This window comes from Haliotis cracherodii, unplaced genomic scaffold, assembly GCF_022045235.1.
Source record: "Haliotis cracherodii isolate W230 unplaced genomic scaffold, xgHalCrac1.p SCAF_13, whole genome shotgun sequence".
NCBI classification, from domain to species: domain Eukaryota; kingdom Metazoa; phylum Mollusca; class Gastropoda; order Lepetellida; family Haliotidae; genus Haliotis; species Haliotis cracherodii.
In genome coordinates this window covers 30,681,905-30,699,890 of record NW_027266268.1, presented here as the reverse complement: position 1 = coordinate 30,699,890, position 17,986 = coordinate 30,681,905, and the positions used below count along the sequence as shown (strand labels likewise).

Genomic DNA, 17,986 nt, shown 5'->3' with positions numbered 1-17,986 from the left:
ATGTGTTACCCTAAAGTGCCTTTGCAGCTTTGTGCATCGCAGACCAGAATCAACGAACATGTGAATGTCCGCGAGGTAGGCATCTTAAGACGGGATACCAGCGTTGAGTCGGGGGCAGAAATGAAAAATGTCAGTCGCTAACGAAGTCGAAAATGTGCTGACACCCCAAGTCCAGAATCAGAGAATGTATGTCATGTGAGTGAGTGAGTTTGGTTTAACGCCACTGAACTGTATTTCAATTATAGCGCGGGGCGGTGGGTTAGGCTTGTGGTTAAAGCGTTCGCTCGTCACGCTGAAGACCCTGGTTCGATTTCCCGTATGGGTACAATGTGTGAGGACCCTTTCTGGTGACCCCCGCCGTGGTATTGCTGGAATATTGCTCACTCAGTTATAGCGTAGCGTGTAAGTATATTTAATACATGTCAGCACTTAGTGTGAGCCTCAGAACGATCGAGGGACGCAAAACGTCTGAATATTGTTGTAAATGTGATTTCATGAAATGAGCATGAAGGGTTGACGTTTCGAATTTGTGGATAAACGCTATAAAACATGAGCAAGTCCGTGACCATGGATGATCTTTAACCACCCCACCTCGTCAGTCCCCAGCACCCAACCCCGTTAGTCCCCACCACTCCACCCCGTCAGTCCCCACCACCCCACCCCGTCAGTCAACAGCACCAAACCCCGTCAGTTCCCACCACCTCACCCCGTCAGTCCACAGCACTCCACCCCGTCAGTCCCCACCACCCCACCCCGTCAGTCCCCACCACCCCACCCCGTCAGTCCCCAGGACCCAACCCCGTCAGTCCCCACCACTCCACCCCGTCAGTCCCCACCACTCCACCCCGTCAGTCCCCACCACCCCACCCCGTCAGTCCCCAGGACCCAACCCCGTCAGTCCCCACCACTCCACCCCGTCAGTCCCCACCACCCCACCCCGTCAGTCCCCAGGACCCAACCCCGTCAGTCCCCACCACTCCACCCCGTCATTCCACAGCACTCCACCCTGTCAGTCCCCACCACCTCATCCTGTCAGTCCCCACCATTCCACCCTGTCAGTCCCCACCACTCCACCTCGTCAGTCCCCACCACCTCATCCTGTCAGTTCCCACCACTCCATCCTGTCAGTCCCCACCACCTCATCCTGTCAGTCCCCACCACTCCATCCCGTCAGTCCCAACCACCCCACCCCGTCAGTCCCCACCACCCCACCCCGTCAGTCCCCACCGCTCCACCTCGTCAGTCCCCACCATTCCACCCCGTCAGTCCCCAGCATCCCACCCCGTCAGTCCCCACCGCCACATCCTGTCAGTCCCCACCATTCCACCCTGTCAGTCCCCACCATTCCACCCCGTCAGTCCCCACCGCCTCATCCTGTCAGTCCCCAGCATCCCACCCCGTCAGTCCCCACCGCCTCATCCTGTCAGTCCCCAGCATCCCACCCCGTCAGTCCCCACCGCCTCATCCTGTCAGTCCCCAGCATCCCACCCCGTCAGTCCCCACCGCCTCATCCTGTCAGTCCCCAGCATCCCACCCCGTCAGTCCCCACCGCCTCATCCTGTCAGTCCCCACCACTCCACCCCGTCAGTCCCCACCGCTCCACCCCGTCAGTCCCCACCGCTCCACCCCGTCAGTCCCCACCACCCCACCCCGTCAGTCCCCACCACCCCACCCCGTCAGTCCCCACCACCCCACCCCGTCAGTCCCCACCGCTCCACCCCGTCAGTCCCCACCATTCCACCCCGTCAGTCCCCACCGCTCCACCCCGTCAGTCCCCACCATTCCACCCCGTCAGTCCCCACCACTCCACCCCGTCAGTCCCCACCACTCCACCCCGTCAGTCCCCACCGCTCCATCCCGTCAGTCCCCCCCATTCCACCCCGTCAGTCCCCGCCACCCCACCCCGTCAGTCCCCACCACTCCACCCCGTCAGTCCCCACCGCTCCACCCCGTCAGTCCCCACCACCCCACCCACTCAGTCCCCACTGCTCCACCCCGTCAGTCCCCACCACTCCACCCCGTCAGTCCCCGCCACCCCACCCCGTCAGTCCCCACCACCCCACCCCGTCAGTCCCCACCGCTCCATCCCGTCAGTCCCCAGCACCCCATCACTTGTCGGGCTCGGGCAGCGGGAAATGCCTGGGTGTTCCGGGTAAGAATTAGTCCCCAGCGAACTAACAATGCTTGTCATAGGCTAAATGGAGGGGTGGTCAGGTCATGTGACTTGGTAGACAGTGTCAACGAAGTCAACATCATTAAAATCAGATATTTTATTCCGATACGTGGAGACGTTATAGCACACACACAAACACACACACACACACACACACACACACACACACACACACTTACACACACACTAACATTACATTCAAATTACCATAGCGCTATAGTTTCACATACCTGCATCACACATCGCACCCCGTGGGGAATACAGGGTAGAGTAAGTATCCTTGTATCCCTCTCTTTTTAGAGCCGTATCGTTGCGCATGCTGTCATGCACTGGGTAGCCTTCTTAAAGTTTAAGTGAGTGAGCTAATGTTGTTTTACACCGCAGTCCATTGAATACATTGTTTCTCGTGTTTTCAGTCACTGGTTGGCCTGGTCCACTCGATCATTTTTAGGCCACCCGATACAATATAATACTGCTGACTGCGTAGGAGTGAGTGAATTTTGTTTTCGTCGCTTTTAGCAATATTCCATTAATATCAACGCTGGGGACACCAGAAATGGGCTTCTCATATTGTACCAATATGGAGAATTGAACTCTGGTCTTTGGCGTGACAAGCGAACACCTTAACCTCTAAGGCATTAAGGGGCTAAAACAAGGACTGGTCGGCTCGGAGTCAGTATACTGTGTCTGAGTGCGGCATGGTATCTCAGTGTGCTAGCACAATAAATCGGCCTCAGTCCGGACTAGTACAAGCAGCCACACACACATAAACGTGCATGCACGTCGCTATATAAGTGCAATAATCTTGGACGCGACGTTAAACCCCACCTCACCTCACCTCACCTCACCTCACCTCAACAAGCCAAGCCAAGCCAGGATTATATCCGAGGTGAATATGTGAATCCTGGCACGGCAAAAGGGGGCAAGTCTGTAAATTTACATGCATCTGTCACAACTAAGGGATTGTCACGTAACATTCATTTTACGTTTTTCAAGGGGTGGATTCATTAAGTGAAAGGCCAATCTTTGTACATTTCAAACAAATTGTTTCAGGAAACTTTCTGGATCCCCAAATTATAAGATTCCGAAATCATTCCGCAAAAATATTCTCCGTCAATACGTTCAAAAGAAACTACTTTCCATTGGTTAATGTCTGTTTCAGACATTTTATTTTCTACATACGATTTCGACGCATTCTTTCGCAGAATGAGAATAAATCTAAACTTACACTTACTATTCTTTGTACCTCGTCACGATATGACTGAAATACTGCCGATGTGACGTTAAATTTTAACTCACTCACTATTCTTTGTTCGACATTCTTTTGCGTCACAATGAGCGATATCATTATAGTGAAGTGCGGTGTAGAACGACATTTCTGCAAGGCTTGCTCAGTTTTCTTTAGGGGTTCCCACCTCATGTTACAAGTGGTGTTCATTAAAGATTTCCCCTGACCCACTTCCGATGGACCTAGTGGAATGAAACTTGGCATAGGTATTAGTCTTTCTCCACATAGGAACAACCAAGAGTTACTCACTTCTCCCATCGCTTTATGCAACTATGGAGACCTCGCTTGTAAAAGGCACTCGTGAAGAGCAACCTCCTCGTGGTGAGTGCTGGGTAACGCTAATCGCTCTTCCCCCGTGTGGAACCGGGGCAGAATAATTCCACAGCCTCCCATTGCTGGTCGTATGAGGCGACTAAAATGGGCAACCTGTTTGCCGTGGGTTGCGTCCCTGTGTCGGCGGAGGACGGGAGTCTGGTAGTTGAGGGCACTGGTTCCTGGAACTGTGTTCCTTTGCCCAACACACTACTTCGACCCTTACTTCGCCTAGACGGGTGGTAAGATGGGCCCGGTCTTATCAATCGGCTGGTCATGCCAGGCCCTGTGCGTAATATTGTATATGCACTCCTGTGTTGTATTATGATGTATATTTGGTCTTGGACATGCATACTTTGTATGAATTACCAATTTTTGATGGAATAAATTGCCTAGAGTCTTACGCCAGAAGGCGGTGGCTCATGGGCCAATCTGGTGATGTTGACCTCTGTATTCTGTATGTCTCCAGTTTCTTGTCATGGACTGAACCTGCCTGGCACTACATCTGGTAGATAAATATAGCTATTCAAGTCATATTTTCTGGAGTATTACATCCCTGTATCCCTGGTGTTTGCATGCTGGACATCCGATGCGCTACAACACTGTCCTTGTTGACACTCCATGGTGGGTGGGGAGCAGGTATGCTGAAACACCTTTCTTTCACTATGTCTACCCAACAACCTGGTTCTATTCGCAATGACAAAAAAAGACGTCTTGAAGATGATGATTCTGGGAACATTCCCAACAAATATGATTCATGGGCCCGATTCCTGGTGATCGAGGCTGCTGACAAACAACCTATAAAACTCAACCCATTCGCTATCTCAAAAGCTATAAACGGACATTGTGGAGAAGTGAAAAATGTAACGCGACTCCGTAGTGGTTCCATTCTTGTTGAATGTGTGAAGAAGCAGCAATCTCTGAATCTGTTGTCCATCAGTCAGTTTGCTAATGTTGAGGTTGCTGTTTCAGCACATAAGACTTTAAACTCCAGTCGAGGCATTGTTCGTGACAGAGCTCGATGCCTTTCTGACATGTCAGAACAAGAAATCGTCACAGAGTTGAAGGATCAAGCAGTGACAGCTGCAAAACGTTTTACAAAAAAAATCAATGGTGTTATCACTCCCCTGAACACCTATCTTTTCACTTTTGATCGAACAACCATTCCTCGTTCAATTAAAGCTGGTTATGTTAACATCGGGGTGGAGGTGTATGTCCCCAATCCACTTCGATGTTATACTTGCCAAAGGTTTGGCCATGGTTCCAAATCTTGTGATCGACCTCATGTTTGCCAGCGTTGTGGTGGTAAACATGACAGCACCGAATGTAGGGCAGATGCCAAGTGTATCAACTGTAGTGGCCAACATGAAGCTTGGTCAAAGTCCTGTCCTGTATGGCAAACTGAGTCACAGATATTGAAATTAAAACACAACAACAATATTTCATATCTGGAAGCTAAGAAGCAAGTCAGTAACCAAGTTAATAACCAGTTAACTTCAACTACAACTTATTCTGCTGTAGTGTCACGCTCTGTTTCCACTCCATCAATCGAATGTCAGACTGCGTTGACATGGGTTCACTCTGATCAACCAGTAGAAACAACATCAGTCACTCAGCCCAAAAAATCAGATTGTCAGCCCATTACATCATCTTCAGGATCACAGACTGATTCACAAGCTTTACCAGTTATTGACAAACCAGGAAATATTCACATGTCAAAGACAGAAAGAAAGCGGCTAAATAGACAACATCTTAGGACACACTCTCCTTCAGAGGTGCCTGTCCATAACTCCTTTGGACCTTTGGATATGGAGGTAACTCCATCTTCCCAGGCCAGTGCTAGGAGTTCTTCACGCTCGCGTGTGAGGTCACCCATTGAGCCGCCATGACTCAATCGCCTCATTTGATTCAATGGAATTGCAGAGGACTCAGGAAAAATTTTAATGAGATACAATTGATAATTCAGGACTTTACACCATCAGCAGTGTGTCTCCAAGAGACTTATCTTAAGCACAACGATATATTTGATTTACGGCAATATAATTGCTATCATTCGTTTTCACCTCCTGGTGATAAAGCTACTGGAGGTTCTACTTTATTGATCAGGCAAGGTATCATCCATAGCTCTGTTCCCCTCAATACAAATCTTCAAGCTGTAGCTGTCCGACTTACCTTGCACATTGCACTTACTTTGTGCTCCTTATATATTCCTCCTTCGACTACTCTTCAGCAGGCTGATCTTCAGAATCTTTATGATCAGTTACCAAAGCCCTGTATCATCATGGGCGATCTAAATGGGCATAACCCTCTATGGGGAAGTCCAAATACTAACAGAAAGGGAAAAGTGCTCGAAGACTTTATTTCGGACAACAATCTCTGCCTTTTTAATGACGATTCAAACACTTATTTACATCCTGCTACAGGAACATATTCAGCACTAGATCTCTCCATCACAGATTCAAATCTTTACAACGAATTTGAATGGTCAGTTCATGATGACCTTTGTGGGAGTGACCATTTCCCTACCATCCTTAAAACTGTTAACCCTACTGATCGTCCACCAACAACACGGTGGAATTTTACAAAAGCTGATTGGTCTTTATATGAATTATTATCCACTGAAACATTAACACCTGACATCTTTCAACTGGTTCAAGATCCGATACAGTTGTTTTCGGACTTGCTGAATGAAATTGCTGATGCAGCAATTCCAAAGTCCTCTGTAATTCCACATATTCGTAAACCATGGTTTAACAACGAATGCAAACAGGCACGAAAATATAGGAAAAAAACGGAAAAGTATTTCCGCCGCCATCCTACAGTCCATAACCTAGATAAGGTCAAAATTACCAATGCCAAGGCACGACGTGCTTTCAAACAAAATAAGCGTCAGTCTTGGAGGAACTATGTCTCCAAAATAAATTCCCGCACGCCCATTTCCAAGGTGTGGAATATGGTGCAAAGACTAAAAGGCAAAGGTTCAAAATCATCTGTTCACCATCTTAAGGAAGGTGACACGTTATTAACGGATAAAACTGATATTGCAAATAAACTTGGAGAAACGTTAGCGAAACATTCTTCAACATCTAATTATGTCCCGGAGTTTCAAAAATTTAAGAAACAACAGGAAAAGATAAAAGTTAATTTCTCTTCTGATAATGGTGAAGACTATAATGAAGTCTTCTCATTACATGAGCTACATACCGCCCTTGGACAAGCTCATGACACAGCAACAGGAGCTGATAACATTCATTACCAGCTTTTAAAACATTTACCAGAATCTTGTCTTGAGACACTTTTAGACATATTTGATCAAATATGGACATCAGGGAATTTTCCTACTTCATGGCATAATGCGATTGTAGTCCCAATACCGAAGCCTGGCCGGGATCATACAGATCCCTCTAACTATCGTCCTATATCCTTAACAAGCTGCGTATGTAAAACCATGGAACGAATGGTTAATAATAGATTAATTTGGTATCTGGAAACCAATAATCTAATAACAAATATCCAATGTGGTTTCCGAAAAAATAGAAGTACTATCGACCATTTAGTACGATTAGAATCCTTTGTAAAAAATGCTATTGTAAACAAACAACACGTAGTATCAATTTTCTTTGATCTTGAGAAAGCCTACGATACTACTTGGAAGCATGGCATTCTAAAGGATTTACATGATTTTGGTTTGAGAGGCCGTTTGCCTCATTTTATATCACAATTTTTAACAGACAGACAATTTCAAGTTCGAGTGGGTTCCACCCTGTCTGACCATTATAATCAGGATCAGGGTGTCCCACAAGGCAGTATCTTGTCTGTCACCTTGTTTAGTATTAAAATTAATAGTCTGTCCAAGGTTTTAAGTAATTCAGTGGATGGATCACTATTCGTGGATGATTTTAATGCATCTTGTTGTGGTAAAAATATGCATACCATAGAGAGGCAGTTACAAATCTGTCTCAATAAAATTCATAAATGGTCTCTCGAAAACGGGTTCAAATTTTCTATGTCTAAAACTAACTGTATACACTTCTGCAGAAAATATAAACCGCATAAAGACCCTGAATTATTTTTGAATGGCACCCCTATCAAAGTTGTTAAAGAGGCCAAATTCTTGGGACTCATCTTTGATAGCCATTTAACTTTCTTACCACACATTAAATCTCTTAAAGCTAAATGCCTGAAAGCACTCGATTTGTTGAAAGTTGTTTCTAATTCCAAGTGGGGAGGGGATCAGACTACCCTCCTACACTTATACAGGTCACTGATCCGTTCCAAAATAGATTATGGCTCCATCGTCTATGGTGGAGCCTGTAAAAGTAATTTAAAAAAACTTGATACTATCCATCACCAAGGACTGAGGATTTGCCTTGGAGCCTTTCGCACTTCTCCTATTCCAAGTCGATCTGTTGAGCCGGATGAGCCATCTCTAAAACAACGCCGTTTGAAACTTTCTTTACAATACATTACTAAATTATATTCCAATCAGTCAAATCCAGCCTTTAATTGCGTATTTAATCCTCTGTACGAAGATATTTACAATAAGAAAACATCTCTTGTTCCACCCCTAGGAATAAGAATTAAATCAGTCGTTTCTGCTGCGAACATTAACTTTCAGGATATAGCTCCCACAAAACTTTTTTCATCGCCTCCTTGGCAGATGGTAAGACCAACTGTAGACCTCACATTAACTAAACTTAAGAAATCTGATACAAATCCACTCATTTATAAACAAGAATACAATCAATTAAGAAACACTTATGACACATATAAATCTATATTTACAGATGGATCCAAGGATGGTGGCGCAGTTGCTAGTGCCACCATCATTGGATCCAGAACAGTATCTTCACGATTACCCGATCATAGTTCCATCTTCACAGCAGAAGCGCACGCAATTTTAACAGCACTAAAATATATCAAGAACAAATCCAAATACAAAGACTTCATTATTTTTTCAGATTCTCTTTCGTGCCTTCAGGCTATTAAAAATATGTCATGTAAGCATCCATTTTTAATTGAAATTCTTGAGTTATTTAATGATCTTGCGACTGGCCAATATGACATCGTTTTTTGTTGGTTACCCAGCCATGTTGGAATTGTTGGTAATACAATGGCTGATGCTGCTGCAAAAGCAGCTCTTAACAAATCTGTGACACCACTTCTGCTACCATACAGTGATCATAAACCTGTCATTAGATCTTACATCAAAGATCTGATGCAGTAGAAGTGGGACACCCAAGTGGGTGTAAATAAATTACATGCAATAAAAGCAAATATCGGTTACACCTACTTGGGTTGTCAGTCCAGATTCGAAGAGGTCATTTTAAGACGATGTCGTATTGGCCATTCAAGGTACACTCATGAATATATTTTAAAAGGTGAAGATCCTCCATTTTGCATCCCTTGTGATGAAAGAATCACAGTCAAGCATGTCCTGCTTGACTGTGTTGATTTTTCCATCACAAGGGATAAGTATTTCAAAGTTTCATCGCTAAAGGACCTTTTTAATCACGTGAGTAGTCATTTAATTATTGGGTTTTTAAACGAAATAGAATTATTACATAAATTTTGATGCTATGTTCTGTAAATAATACATATTTAAGTATTGGTAGCGGAAAAATTGTTAACTGAGATTGTTTGTGGCTTTACCCTTGATGGGGGTTGAAGTAGTGTAAAATGATTGTCCCCCTGAGAGGGTATGTCAGACCACCTCATTCAAAGTAATGTTTTTTCACCACAATTTTAATCGTAGAATATATGTTCATTTATTCTGGCTACATTTGTCATTAATCGCCAACAGAGGAAGGGATGATGTAAATCCGGCTGGGGTCCATGCTGGTAGCAAAAGTACTGTAAGTCCCCATGGACCCTGGCATGGTGATCTACCTTCAGCTGCTGGCGATCTATAGCCCTTTTTTATATTGTACCGTTATATATATCTTTTATAGTTGTATGCTAGTTTTACATATTAATCTGTGATATTCTAGTAATTTTACTGTCCATCGTTGACAGCTTTTTATATTGTATACATTTCTTTATTATTAATGTACTTCTCGTCACGATATGGCTGAAATACTGCCGATGTGACGTTAAATGTTAACTCACTCACTCACTCGCTTGTAAAAGCCCTCATTTTGCGTCTCAAACCAGGACTAGACTTCCGAAATCAGTGTTTCATCATCTGTGAAACGTTTTCCCTTCAAAAATGACTTCATGTTTGGAAAGAGGTTGAAGTTAGATGGCAGATGGTGCAAGGTCAGGAGAGTAAGGAGGATGTGGAAGGATTTCATAGCCACAGGACCGCGCTCCTGTCTGGGCAACATGATAGTTGTGTACTGGAGCATTGTCTTGCAGGAGACGGACACCCTTGGTCAGCATGCCACGCCTCGTAAGCTTGATAGCGTCCCGCAATTTCCGCAGCAGTGAAGCCTAATAAGCTCCTGTAATTGTGGTACCCTTTGCCAAGAAATACATTATCACTACTCCGTGCTGGTCCCAAAACACCGTGAGCATGACCTTGCCTGCAGAAAGTTGGACACGTGCCTTCTTTGGGGGTGGTGTCTCCACATGCTTCCATTGCATCGACTGAACTTTAGTCTCAGGATCATAGTGATGGACCCATGTTTCATCCTGTGGGATAAGTCTGTCAAAAAAGTTTGCCTGGTATTTTTAGCACATGTCCAAAAGATCCTTTGAGCAATTGACTCGTTCCTGCTTTTGGAAAGGTGTGAGCAACCTGGGAATCCATCGTGCAGACACCTTATGCATGTTCAAAATGTCATGGATGATTTTTTCCGCAGACCCTACACTGATCTTGACATCTTGTGCTAACTGGCGAACAGTTATACGTCGTTCTGCCAAAATGGCGGTCTCCATTTGATGGAAAGTGTCCTCATCAATGGCTGAATGGGGGCGACCAGGAATGGCAGCTGTTTCCACAGATGTCCGACCACACTTGAACTGGCGATGCCAGTGTTTAACAACGTCATATGATGGGGCATCTTCCCCATAAGTTGCTTTCATTTCATCGAAAGTTTCTTTTGGTGTGCGACCTTTCAAATATAAAAAAAACTAATCACTGCTCGGTATTCTACTGGCTCCATTGTCATACCCTACTCGATCAAAACACCTGTAAAAGTGGTAAGATTAATAGTTCGGTGCTGCAAATTCAGACATAACCCATAGATACATGTATCATTACACAAACCTAAGTGGTTTAGGGGAAATCTTTAATGAACACCCCTCGTAGTTTACAAAATTGCCGTGCTATCGTGTGAAGTTTGACAGTGTTAACAAACTGCCTGAACATACAGATCTCTAAGGCGGAACCCGGTTGCTAAAACAGCTATGAGAGGTGCACTAAAGTACACACGACAGGTGGCGACAGGTGAGAACAGGTGCATAATGCCTATAGTCTGTTTCTGCTATGTCAATTTGGACTTAGTTTTATTTTTGAATGTTGAAAATGCCGACAAATTACCTCCTGTAAAGTACATTTAGTATTGTTCACTGACATCAAACTTGCAAATCCAGACTAGTACTTTTCGAGTTGTTTTGTTATTTCGTATTTACAGCTACGTAACACTTTGTGTCGATTTTTAAATTGAGAAAAACAGGTTTTTTTCATTTTCGTGAGTACTTTAGTCGCTATTCGGCTTGTCCCGGAATAACACGAGTTGGTCACGAATGCGGGCAGACGCTGTACCATACCTGTACTCTGCCAAGGTAAGGATGTCATCTGTGGGATGACTCCACGTCCTGCTACATATGGACAAGGCGTCCGACTCGGAAATTTTATGGCCGCTACATACCACTAGACCACGGAGGCGGTCGAAGATGATTGAGTGAGTGAGTGAGTGAGTTGGGTTTAACGCCACTTTTAACATTATTCCAGTTATATCACGGCGTGTCAGCTTAATGTGGGAGGAAGTCCCGAAGTGATCTAGGTCTCGGACGTTTACCACTTCTATAGGTTTATGGCGTGCCCAAGGGACGCAACTCTGCACAGCGAATCGCGACGCCTTAGACGACTGGGCCCCCTCGAAGATGATGGAAGTTCTGATTTATATAGTGTGTGAAAGAGGCTTATCCGTTCAGAGATATAATTATCCGTCTTGAAGCGCTGATATGAATAATCCTCAAAAAACATTATGGTTGTGTGAGCCAACTGTAATTAAACATAGTTACCATATCGTGCCATTGTTATCATTTGGGTGTTAACGTGTGTGAAGGCTTACGCCATGACATATAATTTTGTTACGGGGGCTCAGCAGGAGAGCGGATTGTCTCGTTGCTGAGAAACAACGGAAACATTGTAAATGATCTCAGACTGAGCAGAGCAATAGACCGTGGTGAGATTAAGGCCAATTCTTTGTACGAGTTGGTTTTCGGATGTTTTTGTCTTTAAAACCTTCGGTCGGTGGTAATTTTTTATACATATAATTGGACTCTTCGATAATGTTTAATATTTTTAAAACTTGATTTAATTTTAAATTATCTATTTGTTCACGCTTCGTGAAATATTACAGGAATGCTTTGTGTTGTTTGTTTGTTTGTTTGTTTGTTTAACGCCGCACTGAGCAATATTCCAGCTATATGACGGAGGTCTGTAAATAATCGAGTCTGGACCAGACAACCCAGTGATTGACATCATGAGCATCGATCCACGCAATTGGGACACGATGACATGAATCAACCAAGTCAGCGATCCCTTTAGTCGCCTCTTGCGACAAGCATGGCTTGCTGAAGACCCCGGATCTTCTTCACGTATCATTCACATAGGCTCCCGCTGATTGGTTCCTAGCAAAGCCATATATGAGACTGCCAACCCCCTTTTGGTACGCTTGATTCGGAATTTATTTAAAAGGTATTCGGGACGCGGGGCGCAAATAAAAATCGTATTTTGTACGCTGATTCAAAATTTAAAAACAATAGAACTGTGTACGTAACAAAATCCTTCATATCATGTTTTGTCCATGTTTTTTTCTGTAATTTAACTTCAAATCGAACCATGTTCTCTTTTTAAGATTTGCGTTAAGTAGTACAGTAAACTACGTTTATAACGAACACGCTTATAACGAAAGAATTGATATAACGAACATATTTTTTAGTCCCGACCATTTGTTGTATAAATGCTGTATATATGCTTATAACGAACTACGGTTATTACGAACTAAAATATGGGTCCCTTCGAGTTCGTTATAACCGTAGTTTACTGTATTCGGAATTCAGGGCTGAGCAATGAAATTTGGAGTAAAATACAAGAGATGGTTTGGGGGATTCAAGGAGGGGGTGGGGTGGTGACACCTTCATGGATAGGTGACTACATCGCTTTGAACTATTATAGGTCGATGAGCATGTATCACTTGTCTGGTTCGGGAAGCGTATTAATATATGATTTGTTTTGTATGTGTGATTTTCCGGCACGGTGGTAATACAAAAAAAACCTGTAAATTGAAAGTTTAATTCTGTCCATAGTCGCCGTGAAGATCCAGGTTAGATTGACCTTCAGTAACCCATGCTTGGTAGACACAGTTAACGGGATCGGGTGGTCACGATGGCTGATGTTGTTGATGCATGTCATCGGTTCCCAATTGCACAGATCGACGCTCATGATGTCAATCACTTGATTGGCTGGTTCAGAGTCGATTATTTACAGATTACCGTTATATTGTTGAGTGTGGTGTGAACAACAAAGACGTTCTGGCAAACAAAGAAAAAACTAACCATTGTGTGACACTGCATTTCTTGGCGGTACATTGTGCATAATCATTAATCGAGTTGGGCGTTAGTTCTGACAAGACGTGCAATTATGCACATGAGTTACGCAGTGCTATGCAATTTCACAGCAGGCAGAGTCTTGTCTGTGACTCTCAATGTTGAAATTTGATATGGCGTGTTAAAATGTATGAAAACCTTTTTTATAACCGTGCTCTGTAGCTCACCTGGCTTACATTTTGTGAGGCGAGGTGAAATGGGGTTTAACGTCGCGATCAAGATCATGAAAAGATCATTGCACTTATACAGCGACGAGAATGCGAGATCGCGAGAACGCGAGATTTTGGCAGTAAAATCGGTTCTGGGGGCACGAGTGGCCCAGTCGTCTAAAGCGCCGCGATTCGCTGTGCAGAGTTGCGTCCCCTGGGCACGCCAGAAATCTCTGATTGTGGGTTCGAATCCTGGTTCGCCCCTATTATGTTTCTAGGTTTGTCAGCACCATACCCGTGCTCCTGAGTTTCACCAAAGCGGTAAACGTTTGAGACCTGCATCACTTGGGGCTTTCCTCCCACATTAAGCTGACACACCGTGATATAACTGGAATACTGTTAAAAGCGGCGTTAAAACCAACTCACTCACTCACCAAAATCGGTTCTGGACCAAGCAATCTAGTGACTTGAATCATGAGCAGCGTTAACACGCAATCATATCACCATATACCACTTAGTTGTGTCATTTGTGCACGCCAGAAACCTATGGTCGTGGGTTCGAATCCCGGTTCCCCAGATAATATTTCTAGGTTTGTCAGCACCATATCCTTGGGTTTATCCAAAGTAGTAAACGCCTGAGACCTGCATCACATGGGGCTTTCCTGCCCCAGTAAGCCAACACCTCGTGTTATAACTGAAATACTGTTGAAAGCGGCGTTAAACAGTACTCACTCACTCACCTGATCCCCATTTTACTCGCCTCTTGTGACAAGTATGGGTGGGGACCACTAACTCATTAACCACTAGACTGCCAACCACCGACATCGTCTTCCATCCATCAGATGTTTCAGGGGGCATATTAGTAATAGATTACTGAGACTTTGCGGCCTATCTTAACCGTATCACCATAGCTCGGTAGTTTTCTTAAAATAAAGAAAACACCCCCCACACCGCCCCCCCCCCCCCTCCCCCTCCTCCACACACACACACACAAACACTAAAAAAAATAAAAATAATAATAATAAAGTAAAGTAAAATATAAAAAAATAGTAATAATAGATGAATAAAGAAAAAAATAAATAAAGAAAAATAATAATACAAAATGTCAGTGTTGATGGTTCTGTACTGCTGAAGAGAAATGAAAGTGGTATATCAAATTGGCCCAAGGAGAGGCTATCTGAACGACCGGTACCACTGCAGAGTCCTTCGCTTGGATTAAGTCGACTGGCCTGAAAAGTGAAACAGTAGGCTTTCTGTTTGCTGCTAAGGACCAGTCACTTCCCAATCAAAACCGTCAATGTGTGATTTTGCATCAAAATGTAAATATGAAGTGTATAATATGCAATGCATTTAATGAGACTGTCAAACACATTGTCAATGGATGCCCAGCTTTGGCACAAACACGGTATCTTAAGCGACATGATGGAGTGGCTCGATTATTTTATTACCGTCCTCGCCATGCTTATGGTTTTGACACAGGTCCATCCATGGTACGACCCAGAATATGTAGAGGGCGTCATGGAAAATGACAAATACAAAATTGGAATAGGCCCGTATACAGCCTCAGACCTATCCAGGCCAACAAACCTGATCTTGTCCTTTTTGATAAATCCAATGAATTCATTTATATTGAATTTTCTGTCCCTTTTGACACTAAAGTGATTGACAAGATTCAGGAAAAACGTGGCAAATATGCGGACCTCGCTTTCGAAATGTCACGCTTGCATCCCAAGTACCAAGTTGTCGAACTTCCACATTGTTCTCGTTGCCTTAGGTTTGGTACCTCTCAATCTGTTGACTGACATTGGGAGAGTACCCGGGTTTGCTGCCAGGAATACAGCCCTTCTGACAATCTGGGTAATGCAGAAGGATGCAGTGTTTGGGAGTCTTCAAATTCTCTGAAAAGTTCTCGGTGGGTTTGCCTAGGCAGCGCTTCCTGGGAGAAGTCCAATTCGCTGTGGAAACTAGGCTTTGATATAGGCTACTGGGCACGCTTGCCTCGGGAAGATATGTTAATATAAACATTGATAGGATCTTAAACCGCGTTTAGTTTACAATAAACATGCGACGGACGGATAACATACTAACAGCTAACGCTAACATTTGGTTAAGGTGAGCTACAAATGTGTTCAATTAGTGGTTCAGTGCATATGTTGGAACATGCCCCAAAACACAAAAAGACTCAGATTTAAAAGTTACCAAACCTGAAACTTTAACCCACTTGAACCGGTAACGAAATGTGTGTTGTTCACAATGCTTCAACTCGGCCTAAATTTCAGAGGGCCATTAACCCCTTCAAGGTCAGAGACTCTAAGATCGTTTGTTTGTTTGTTTGTTAACGCCGCACTCAGCAATATTCCAGCTATATGACGGCGGTCTGAAATAATCGAGTCTGGACCAGACAATCCAGTGATTGACATCATGAGCATCGATCGACATAATTGGGATACGATGACATGCATCAACCAAGTCAGCAAGTCTGACCACCCGACCCCGTTGGTCGCCTGTTACGGCAAGCCTGGGTTGCTGAAGACCTATTCTACCCGGATCTTCACGGGTCAGAGAGACTCAAAGTACTTGTCCGAGAGTGAAATTATTTTCTACAGTCATTTCTGGTGTTCCCAGCCGTGATACATCTGGAATAGTGCTTAAAACGGCGTAAAACCATACTCACTCATTCGCTCACTATTCCCAACAGCACTGAACAACGGGGCTTAGACATTGTCTTAACACCCAATTTCAGATCTATGTAGCCAGCTTTCTCAACCCTACCAACACAAGGAGAAATCTGTCAGCAGAGAAAGGAAACATTTGTCAAGTTTCAACAAGGCTAGAACTTCAATCAGCAATATTCAAGCTATATGACACCGGTCTGTAAATAATATAGTCTGGTCCAGACAATCCAGTGATTGACATCATGATCATGGATTGGGATCGATGCCACGCATTAACCAAGTTAGCGAGACTGACCACCCGATCAAGTTGGTGGCCTCTAACGACAAGCATAGTCGCCTTTTGTGGCAAGAATGGGTTGTTGAAGATCTATTCTAACCCGGATCTTTACGGGGTCATGTATACTTTTCGAAATGCATCGGACAGTGCCCATACAGATTCGTCGACTGTTTCCTTATTGGCCGATATACCGAGGTGTGGATGTTCTTAACTTAATTTTCCCTTTTTAAAACATTACATACGTATCACAGCTGACAAAGGTAACTGAAACGGACATAAAATATTCACAAGAAATCCTTGTAATGCATCTTCCAGGCCCTGTGGCAGCGCAGTAATACAAGTGGCTTGACAATCAGGACAGGAAATTTACATCTGTAGTCTATACTCTTGACAGGGATATTAATTCAAGTTGAATGGTAAGAAACCATTTTGCATAAATTATTTTAACATAGCAACGTTGAAAAGTAGACATTTAAAATTGCAAATTCAACACTGTCAGAATGAAATGTTGAAGTGTGTTTGTGTGCATTGTTTCCAACGCCTATTTGGTAGAGAAGAGTCATGATAGCATATAATTTCACTGTCTAAAACTAAGTGTTCTCTTATTCATTTCCGTCGGTCTATGTGCTGCTGATAAACCTAGAAACATAATCGGGATGAACCAGGATTCGAACCCACAATAATAGGTTAAAGTTTTTAGGGTGCTCAAGGGACGCAACTCTACAAAACAAGTTGCACCGCCTTAGAATCCTGGGGCAGACAACTACTTGCGTTCCATCTTCCCTTCAGGAATGAGTGTGATCCAGAGAGGGGGTCCAGGAGATCCGGACCTCAGTTTTGAAAAACAATTGTAGCATGTTGTAGATCCTCCCTACACCCACGCACACTCGATGGGAGAGGATTTTGACATTTTTTATATTTTTTACCCCTCCCTTTTAAAAATGCAGGATCCGCCTTTGTAATATGTATGTTCTTATTCAGAAATGATTTCATGCAAATATTACCCGGGGAATAATCATTATCAAGGCATATATGTTGTTATAAGCCATCAATAAATCAACACTGAATGAACTGAAATATGCATTAATTAAGGAAATCAATTATTATGTTGATGTATCAGCAGTATATTCGTTTCATGTTACAATGATGGTGAAAGAAACTAAGTGGAACAATTATTGGATTTGTGTGTTTGTTTGTTGTTTAATGCCGCACTCAGAATTATTCCAGCTATATGACGGCGGTCTGTAAATAATCGAACCTGGACAATCCAGTGAGTAACATCATGAGCATCGATCCATCATCGATCCATCGATGACATGCATCAACCAAGTC

General features: G+C 43.8%; 1 protein-coding gene across 1 annotated transcript; it reads left to right on the top strand.

Moving 5' to 3' along the window:
• On the top strand, nucleotides 1-2,156 carry LOC139458612 (uncharacterized). The gene is made up of 2 exons (XM_071240035.1): nucleotides 1-75; nucleotides 600-2,156. The coding sequence occupies exons 1-2, from the start codon at nucleotides 1-3 to the stop codon at nucleotides 2,154-2,156; spliced, it is 1,632 nt and encodes a 543-aa protein (XP_071096136.1).
• Nucleotides 2,157-17,986: the final 15,830 nt, after the last annotated feature.